This window comes from Miscanthus floridulus, chromosome 3, assembly GCF_019320115.1.
Source record: "Miscanthus floridulus cultivar M001 chromosome 3, ASM1932011v1, whole genome shotgun sequence".
NCBI classification, from domain to species: domain Eukaryota; kingdom Viridiplantae; phylum Streptophyta; class Magnoliopsida; order Poales; family Poaceae; genus Miscanthus; species Miscanthus floridulus.
This window is the reverse complement of record NC_089582.1, coordinates 101,916,330-101,927,370: the sequence shown is the minus strand read 5'-3', so window position 1 is coordinate 101,927,370 and position 11,041 is coordinate 101,916,330. Positions and strand designations below refer to the sequence as shown.

General features: G+C 41.6%; 1 protein-coding gene across 1 annotated transcript; it reads left to right on the top strand.

The window, feature by feature from the left end:
- Positions 1–1,513: 1,513 nt before the first annotated feature.
- Positions 1,514–2,164, top strand: LOC136544128 (uncharacterized). Its single transcript, XM_066536392.1, has one exon. It carries the CDS (start codon positions 1,514–1,516, stop codon positions 2,162–2,164), a length of 651 nt encoding a protein of 216 aa, XP_066392489.1.
- Positions 2,165–11,041: the final 8,877 nt, after the last annotated feature.

Below are 11,041 nucleotides of genomic sequence, written 5' to 3'. Positions count from 1 at the left end.
GAGCCTGAGGAGGAAGAACCCTAGGAACAAAAATTCGATTCGCCAAGGCCTGTAATTACAATTGAGCCAGTCTAGGAGGAATCCAAAGAAGTCGAGGTCATCCACTTGTCCGACGATGACGAGGAAGACAGTGTTGAAGGGGATGAGCCGATCCCACCCCTAGGGTGGACGACGAAGGTGTGGTATAAGCCGGGATGTGAATCCTCCGTTTCACATCACCGACTCATGAACATGCTTTAGACCTACTACGGCGATTGGGATGCAGCTATGGAATACGTCTGCGAAGAACATACACATCCTCTTGAAGATACCTATTGGAAGACTAGGGTGTGCATCACCATCAAGGATGAATAGAAAGGCGCATATTAGCTGGATTCAAATTATGCGCACCATGGTCACCGTGCTACCATGGAGGACGGCATAGAAGATGCAGTCGCTGAAGCTTGCATAGGTCTCCGAGGTCACTGATTCGAGGACATGAAGAATGACCAATATTGAGTCCTCCCTCACAAACACCTAGAATTGGGATGGGCTATGTTGGACCTGCAGGGCATGGATCCAACAACCCAGGTGATGGTACACTTTGGCTATGAGTCCATGGCAAAGATTCGTCGACTGGGGGATCAATTGAAGGCACAACAGAAAATCATCAAGAGACACCGACATGTGATAGATGAACAAAGGGTGTGTCTCAACTTGTCAAAGATGTACGAGGAGCTTCCCCATAAGTCTCGCCCATAGATACTGGAGTCCCTTTTATGTAATAAAACGATAGTAGAACGAGTCAAGTTGAGTCTACTAGTGCAGTATGAACATTGGTGTGTTTAGTTGATTTGTTATTATATTTATGTGTGAGTTGGATCTTTGTAATGAGTGCTGGAACTTTGTGGGCCTGTCCGTAAGTTCCATAGTTAAGAATATTAACGATGGGGTCAATAAATAAATAGTTGGGTTTGTTACATCTTGTTCTCTCGGAATCTGTTTTTTGGAGCAGTCTGTCCTTATCTTAATGTCAATTAAAATCTACATGACCAAAAAAATATGAAATTTGTGGGAATAATTAGACTTAAGTATCTTTCCAATGCCTCTGGAATCACCCCCATATCTGATCTGTTTCGTGAGATATCTCTGTTTCAAGTTAAAGTTTCTGCGCAGTCTAGAATATGGAAATAGTTTCGGTTGTATCCTGTTTTTGAGTAATCTGTCAACAGAATCTGGGAATGTGGTCTGAATAAAAGTCGTAGATAAGTTCTTAATCTTTCCAACCATATAAAGTACGCCTCATTTGAATTTCTGGAACTCGAGATATGACTGTTTTACCGAGCTGCTAATGTTGAGACTCATCCAGAAAATTTTCAGAATGTATTCTAACATTGGAATCTCTAAATTTTGAATATTTGATAAGTAGATGTCTGGAAGAGAAAGAGGCCAAAGTCGTGGAGGTGTTCCCCCACATCGACCACCACCACCACCACCAACTATTGAACAACTCTTGGCAGTATAGACACAAATCATGCAAACGTTGGTGCAGAATCAGCAGAACCAACAGGTTGGTGGAGCACCGCGAGATAAGCGTGGTGAATTCTTGAAGGGCTGTCCCCCGGTGTTCTCTCATGCCACTGATCCACTGGAAGCAGATGATTGGCTTTGTGCAGTGGAGAAGCAGCTCAACATAGCACAATGTGATGATCAACAGAAGGTGTTGTATGCTTTAGGGCAGCTCCAGGGAGAAGCTCAAGACTGGTGGGAGTCATTCGAGTATGGATGTCCTGCCAATGCCCTTCCTGTCACCTGGCAGGAGTTCAGAGAGAATTTCAGATCCTACCACATACCAGAGGGACTGATAGAGCTCAAGCAGGAGGAGTTTAGAGCTCTGAAGCAAGGATCCATGTTCGTCGCTGAGTACCATGACAAGTTTGCTCAGTTGTCACGTTATGCTCCAAACGAGGTTGCTGATGATGCCGATAAGCAACGTCATTTTCTCAAGGGTTTGTATGATGGTCTACAACTCCAGCTTATGTCCAATACATACCCCAATTTTCAGACACTGGTGAATCATGCTATTGTTATTGACAACAAGCACAAGGAGATGGAGGCCAAGAAGAGGAGGCTTCAAGGACTGGCCTCTGGAAGTAATACCCGTCCACGCACCAATCCTCAGTAGGGCTTCCAGCAGAGGTTTTAGGGACCACCCAATTAGTGGAATCATGGCCAGTACCCCCAGTGCAACTAGAACCAGCAGCAGAGTGCTAATCAACATCCTCAGCAGTAGAGTGGTCAGCAGACACCACGACAGGGAACACCCAACAACATTCCTATGAAGACTAGTGCCCCTAGCACTCCTAGCAAGTGCTTCCGTTGTGGTAAAGAAGGTCACATGTCTTATAATTGCCCTGAGAAGCCCAACCAACAAACCCCCCAAAGGCAGAACAGCTATCAGAAGCTAGCACCCAACACAGGAAAGGTGAACCATGTGTCTACTGAGATGGCACTTGCAGAACCAGAAGTCATTCTCGGTACGTTCAATGTCAACTCCACCTCTGCTACTGTTCTTTTCAATTCTAGAGCTTCACATTCATTCATATCACAAGCATTTGTTAGAAACCATAGCATACCATTATGTGCCATGCCAAATCCCATATTAGTAAACTCACCAGGTGGGAGTATGCAAGCTTCATATCGTTGTCTTCTGACTAGTCTATTCTCAAGGGGGGTAGAATTCAAAGTGAGCCCCATTGTGTTGAGAGCATCTGGTATTGATGCGATTCTGGGTATGGACTAGATGAAGCAACAACAAGCAGTGATTCAGTATAAGGAGAAGGTAGTTGTTGTGACTGCACCGAATGGGGAAAGGATCAGTGTTGATGTTGTTATACAAGCACAGCCGACAGCTACAGTGAACTAGCTTGATGATAGCGGCAACAAGGAGGACCCAGTGGTTGATGAGTTTCCAGATGTGTTCCTTGATGATTTGCCAGGTATGCCGCCTGATCGTTACATTGAGGACTTCTAGACTTGTGGTCAACCAGTCGATGTCCCTATGGGTAACAGATGACTATGGGTATGATGATTTTCCTGAGGACTTCTAGACTTGTGGTCAACCAATTGACGTCCCTATGAAATGGAGCTTCCATGAGAGATCTTTTATTATTTCCACTATATTTATGTGATAACTTTGTCTTATTCATGATGTAATAAACATTTGTGATGATACTATTCATGATTGCACTCCATTTTGTCCTTAAAATTGGGTGTGACAGTACCATGAGATGCAAATCGATGATGTAAATGCACTAGAGCCTCTCTAATCTCACCCAAATGTGATCAAATGCAATTAAAGTGAGTGGAATGTGTTTGCCAAGCTCTCAAGGGTGTGGGCATCAACCTATGAGGTGCAAGAGAGCGGCCAAGCCCTACCATAAGACCTATTTATGGCCCCACTCAAAGAACCAATTGTTACCCTCTTGAGCTCTTGTGAGCACCTAAGTGCTATACTGGAGAGCTCCAATGACTATAATCCAACGGCTCCAAAACTAGACCTTAAATAGTGTTAGAACTCCAGTGAGCAATCTGGTGATGCACTATACAACTCTAGTAAAGGCAACTGGTTAAACCTTGAAAACAATGTCTTGGTAACGGAGATCTAGTGTCAACTCTAGTGACACAATTGGATAGCTCAGTTGAATGTTAGCACTCTAAGCCCCAATTTGCATCCTCTCTGGTAGAAACGTCTGACGCCAACTCTAATGGCCTCACTGGATGGCTCTAGTGAGGACTTTGAAAACTCCCATGAACAGCTAAGCTAGCATCAGATCCCACCAGTGCTCCTCTCCAGTCTAGCACAGGAAAGCAAGGGTGCTCAGCTCAAAACACACTCAAGTTAGTGCACTAATCAAGAGATCTGGTGGGCACTCTAGTGCCACACCGGACAACTCCAATAAGAGTAAACAACAGTTCCAAGTGTGCCAACTCTCAAATGTTTTTCCAAACATCTAAGCACTAAGTTAACATTTTTCAATGTGTTTTTCAAAAACAGTTTTGCTAGCAGCACTCACCACATCACTAGGGCTACTACATACGCATGTAAATCAACATCTAGTGGCACTAGATAATCATGTTTGCTTTAGAGTTCCCCTCTTATTAATAGTATGACTATCTATCCTAAACCCAACCACATACTATTGCATGCGTCTCAGTCGGCAAAAACAAAACCCCTAACATATACCTTTGCCTCTGGGCTTGTTTTCACATTTTCATATTCTCTCCAAGTCTGAACTTGCTCCTTTTGGATTGATCAGCCTTCATCCAACTCCTAGACTTCCTCATCATCTTGGTGTGGAATGTACTAACACTTAGGAAAAGGATAGTCCACTAGTTGTCTCAGTTACTAAAACCAAAATGGAGCTTTCAATGGTACACTTCAACAACTTTTGTGCATCATACAGAAGACGCACACCTCATCTTACAAAGCTATTTTGTGAGCACATTTTGAAAAAACCTCTTTTGTATCTTGTTGTGAGTTGCCTTGGTAAACAACAATGAATCAAAGTTTAAAATATGGTAAAAAGGATCTGCACTAACTAAATGTTAAAGCCAACTTTCCTCCTTTAGCACCATGACAACAACACGCTCAATTAAAAACCTTTATGAATTCCCTCAGGTATGTGTTGTCTACTAAACTTTTTGTAGGGATGAAACAACAACTTTGACACTCATACGACATCCCCCAGTCATGGAAAATCAAGCATCCACACAAACACAAGTTGAAGTTCCTTCCTCGTTACCATCGAAGGTGATAGCTTCGGATAAAACTTAGTAGATCCCTTGGTTAGAGTCGTGCATTATATAGGAAATGACAATTATATAGGACTTAGGAATTAGAACATGTATAGGTTAGAGTCATGCATGTGCTCTTGTCACTATGCCCATTTTCCCATAGGGTTTTTGGGATGGAGTTTTTAGCGAGGCACACATGTACAAGTTAAAAAGGGCGATCCTCGCAACAAAGGTTCGAATTGTATTGTGCCTCTTCTTGTATGAACATTTACTAGGCCATGTAGTACCAGACATAACCTAGTAGCTGAGGGGTGAAAGGTCCTAATGGCTAGAGGGGGGTGAATAGCCTATTAAAAATTTCTACAACAACACTTAACAAACCGGTTAGACAAGTATGAGGCGAAGCGAGTGTTGTGCTAGCCTACTAAAAATACAAGCCACCTACCACAATTCTAGTTGCTATTGTCTCTAGGCATACAAGGCTAAGTCACTACTCAAAGTTAGTGAGCACTCAAAGACTAACTAAAGAGCCTCACTAACCAAACTAGACCGACACTTGCTTGCCCTCAAAACTAGTTACACTAAAGGGCCAAGCTACACTAAGAAAGGTAAATACACGAGAAGAGCGGAGTGTTATACCGCCGTGTAGAAGAATGAGCCAATCACCAATGGAGCCAATCAATCACATAGAATGAATGCCAATGAAGACCAATCACCTCGGAATCAAATGATGACACAATGATTTTTTACCGAGGTTCACTTGCTTGCCGGCAAGCTAGTCCTCGTTGTGGCAATTCACTCACTTGGAGGTTCACATGCTAATTGGCATCATATGCCAAACCCTCAATAGGGTGCCGCACAACCAACACAAGATGATGATCACACAAGCCATGAGCAATCCACTAGAGTACCTTTTGGCTCTCCATCGGGGAAAGGTCAAGAATCCCTCACAATCACCATGATCGGAGCCAGAGACAAGCACCTTCCTCCACCTGATGATCCTTGCTGCTCCAAGCCATCTAGGTGGTGGCAACTACCAAGAGTAAAAAGCAAATCTCATAGCAAAACACGAACACCAAGTGCCTCTAGATGCAATCACTCAAGCAATGCACTTGGATTCTCTCCCAATCTCACAAAGATGATGAATCAATGATGGAGATGAGTGGGAGGTCTTTGGCTAAGCTCACAAGGTTTCTATGTCAATGAAAATGGTTAAGAGAGTGAGTAAAAGCCAACCAACATGTTTATATAGAGCCCCAGTCGACCACAACTATTAGGCTTAAAACCCTGCTACTGTGGACTGACCGGATGCGCTATTTGATATGACCGGACATAGATGCCCAGCATCCGGTCATGCATCCACTGCCATGTGTCACCTCCATTAAACCTCGTCCATCGATCTCCAATGGTCAAGAACTGTGACTCAACGGTCAAAATGATGACCGGACACACCAGCAACATGACCTGACGTGCCGAAGCCATGTCCGCTCACGCACGCCTGCACAGCCGCCCAGCCATGATTGGACACAACACACCTGACCTGACGCCATGCCAACCCGTGTCAGATCAACTCTAGTAAGGCACCAAAGAGGGTTTTTCATGACCGGACGCATCCATTCATGAGTGATCGGACATGCTAGCGCGTTCGATCCCCCTGGCCCTTCTCCTTGCTTGTGTTAGCGTACGTCGTAGGCGATCGGACTCACCACCATCGCATCTGATCGCTTGCCCTTGCCTAAGTCTGGTCATAGGCCGAGAGCAGCACCACTGACTAGACACGTAGGTCCAGCATCTGATCCTGCATCTAGTTAGCTCCAGTGAGCTCCCTAACTTCACCAACTTCGCCACCCTTGGTCAAATGTGCCAACCACCAAGTGTATCTCCTTGTGCATGTGTGTTAGCATATTTTCATAAACATTTTCAAGGGTGTTAGCTCTCCACTAGATCCTAAATACATATGTAATGAATTAGAGCAAATAGTGGCACTTTGATAGCCACATTTTGATTTGAGTTTCACCTCTCTTAATAGTACGGCTATCGATCCTAAATGTGATCACACTCGCTAAGTGTCTTGATCACTAAACCAAAAAGCTCCTATCATGTTTCACCTTTGCCTTGAGCTTTTTTGTTTTTCTCTTTCTTCTTTTCCAAGCCGAGCACTTGATCACCATGGTCATCACACCATCATCATGATCTTTACCATTGCTCCACCACTTGGAATAGTGCTACCTATCTCATGATCACTTTGATAAACTAGGTTAACACTTAGAGTTTCATCAATTCACCAAAACCAAACTAGAGCTTTCAATCTCCCTCTTTTTGGTAATTGATGACAACCCTTTCACAAAGATATGAATTGAAATTCATTTGAATTCATGTTGCTTGCCCAAGCATATTTACCATGTGTAAAAGGATATGGACAAGTTTCATGAACCCCATTGGTAGCATTTGCTCCCCCTACATATGTGCTAAGAGTTTGGATTGAAGCTTGCACATATGCTTAGATAGGAAATATAGGAGTCAATGTCTACCAAATGATGCTAAGGTATAAGAGATGGACCTTTGAAGCATGATACCAATCAGATTGCACCAAATATACCATCCTTAGCACCATTAGTAACTAGACATATACAAAAACTAGAATACCCCATGAGATCAATATTAGAAGCAAGGGTCTAGTTTTCACAATATAAACACAAGTCTAGTTACTCAACCTATGCATGCTAGTTTTTCATTTTATCATTCAAACCTACAACTAGCATACACCACACAAGCATGGAATTTTAATTTAAAACTAGTGCCATGCAAGTATACATATGAAATACACATTCAAATGCATCAATCAAGTTTATGAGCTTGCTCCACCTACTTGTGTGCTCAAAATTTAAATTGATCCCCTTACTTTCATATTACTCCCCCTATGTCAAAGTTCTCTCTCCCTTAGTGAATACTTCTCCCTCCTATCACTTATATCTTTGTTTCTCTCCCCCTTTGTCATCAATGACCACAAACATTCAATTTTAGATAGGTTAAGATTATCAATGTCAATCAATGGGGTGAGGATCATTTTCCCAAATTTGGTCCAATCTAGAACACTTGCCAAAGATATTTAACTCGGTTTGATCCAAGGACAAGCTTCTTCACACCTCATTTTAAGGGTTATCTTGTACCATGTTGAGTTAAACACTTATAGCTTATTTTCTAGATCAAACATTAGGTTCACAAGCCCACAAACATGTCATATGCTACCACTATATCAAGTCAAGCATAGAAGCAATAGTGGTATCATACAAGCATCAAATTCATTTGTTTTTCAAGAATGAGCCTAAGACATGTGAGGAATGACTAGATGCACTAAACAAGTCCTTAACAAAGAATGTATGCCATGCCAATCAACTTTTACCTTGGTTACTCGAAGGAGAGGCATGTCATATAAGTGGGGGGTGCATTAACACATATTTGAGAAATCCAATATGTTCAACTCATTCCTTAGCTTGCAAAACCTTTTCTCATCTAAAGGCTTGGTGAATATATCAGCAAGTTGATCTTCGGTGCCTACACTCTCAATGCAAATGTCCCATTTTTGTTGGTGATCTCTTATGAAATGGTGGCGGACATCAATGTGCTTTGTTCTTGCATGTTGAACCAGATTATTGGTTAGATTGATTGCACTCTCATTGTCACATAGCAATGGCACTTTTTTGAACTTGATTCCAAAGTCATTCAAGGTGGCCTTCATCCAAAGAATTTGTGCACAATAACTACCAGTGGATATGTATTCAGCTTTAACGGTTGATAATGCAACACTATTTTGCTTCTTTAATGACCATGAAACAAGTGATCTTCCCAACAATTGACATGTGCCTGAGGTGCTCTTCCTTTCAACCTTCTATCCCGCATAATCCGAGTCTGAGTAACCAACTAGCTCGAACTTTGCTCCTTTGAGATACCACAAACCAATATTTTGTGTATGCTTCAAGTACCTCAATATTCTCTTTGTAGCCTTCAAATGACTTTCTCTTGGTGAGGCTTGAAATCTTGCACATATGCATACACTAAACATGACATCCAACCTTGATGCAGTGACATAGAGTAGGCTTCCAATCATAGACCGATACAATTTTTGATCCACCATATTGCCACTTGCATCACTATCCAAGTTGTCATTTGTACCCATTGGTGTACTAATGGCTTTGCTATGACTCATGCCAAACTTCTTGAGCATGTCCTTAATATAGTTGCCTTGACTCACAAATGTATCATTCTTCAATTGCTTGATTTGAAGACCAAAAAAGTAGCATAACTCTCCAATCATGGACATCTCAAACTCATTAGCCATTATCTTTCCAAATTCTTCACAAAAGTCTTGATTGGTTGATCCAAATATGATATCATCAACATAGATTTGCAACACAAACAAATCTTTTCCAATCTTCTTGATAAAAATGGTGGTGTCAACCTTGCCCATCATGAACCCTTTAGAGAGTAGGAAGTCCCTCAATCTCTCATACCATGCTCTAGGTGCTTGTTTCATGCCATACAATGCCTTCTTCAACTTGTACACATGGTCGGGCTTCTTGTCATCTTCAAAACTAGGAGGTTGCTCAACATATACTTCTTCATTGATATAACCATTGAGAAATGCACTCTTAACACCCATTTGATAGAGTTTGATGTTGTGGGTACAAGCATAGGCTAGCAAGATTCTAATTGCTTCCAATCTAGTAATCGGGGCATATGTTTCTCCAAGGTCAAGACCTTCAACTTGTGTATATCCTTGTGCTACCAATCTTGCTTTGTTCCTTACTACTATCCCATCTTGATCTTGCTTGTTTCTAAAGACCCATTTGGTTCCAATCACATTGTGTCCCTTTGGTCTCTCTACTAATTCACATACTTGATTTCTTGTGAAGTTGTTCAATTCTTCATGCATAGCATTCACCCAATCAACATCTGTCAATGCTTCATCTATCTTCTTTGGTTCAATGGATAACACAAATGAGAAGTGCTCACAAAATGAAGCCAATCTTGATCTAGTTTGCACACCACTTGAAATATCACCAATGATAGTGTCCAATGGACGATCCCTTGCAATATTGGTTGGTTGGAGTATTGAAACTTGATTGCTTGCACTTGCTTGATCATTGGGTTGAGATGATGCACTAGCCACTTGATCTTGTTCATTATGATGAGAGCCACTTGTACTAGCTTGATTTGTATCATCTTGCACATTTGAGTTAGAGAGCACTTGCACTTGATCATCTTCATCATCATTCACTTGCCTAGGACTCAATTTACCAATATCCATGTTCTTTATGGCATTTGTAAGTTGAATGCCTCTAACATCTTCCTAGTTCTCATTCTCTTCTTGTGAACCCTTGGTTTCATCAAATTCAACATTATGAACTTCCTCAAGAGTACCACTATCCAAATTCCAAACTCTATATGCTTTGCTAATAGTTGAGTATCCAAGTAGGAATCCTTCATCACATTTCTTGTCAAACTTGCCCAATCTAGTGCCTTTCTTCAAGATATAGCATTTGCAACCAAAGACCCAAAAATATGCAATGTTGGGCTTTCTACCATTCAAGAGCTCATATGGTGTTTTCTCTTTCAATGGGTCATAATAGAGGTGGTTGCTACAATAGCAAGCCGTGTTGATAGCTTTGGCCCAAAAAGATTAACTTACATTGTACTCACTAAGCATCAACCTTGCCATATCAATGAGTATTCTATTCTTCCTCTCAACAAGGCTATTTGATTGTGGAGTGTACTTGGCTGAGAATTGATGTCTAATTCTGAATTTATCACACAACTCATCAATTCTAGTGTTTTTGAATTCACCACCATTGTCACTTCTAACTCTCTTGATGGTTGTTTCAAACTCATTGTGAATGCCCATGACAAATGATTTGAATGTTGCAAACACATCACTTTTGTCCACTAGAAAGAATACCCAAGTGTATCTTGTGTAATCATGCACTATCACAAAGCCATATTTGTTTCCACCGATGCTAGTGTATTGTGTTGGCCCAAACAAATCCATGTGCAACAACTCAAATGCTTTACTAGTGCTCATCATGCTTTTCTTAGGATAGGTGTTTCCAACTTGTTTACCTGCTTAACAAGAGCTACAAAGCTTATCTTTCTCAAACACTACATCTTTCAAGCCTCTGACCAAGTCATGCTTAACTAATCTATTCAATTGTTTCATTCCAACATGACCAAGCCTTCTATGCCATAACCAACCCATGCTAGACTTAGT

Coding starts and splice junctions, on each gene's coding strand:
- LOC136544128 (XM_066536392.1), top strand. CDS start 1,514: ATGCAAACGTTGGTGCAGAATCAGCAGAACCAACAGGTTGGTGGAGCA.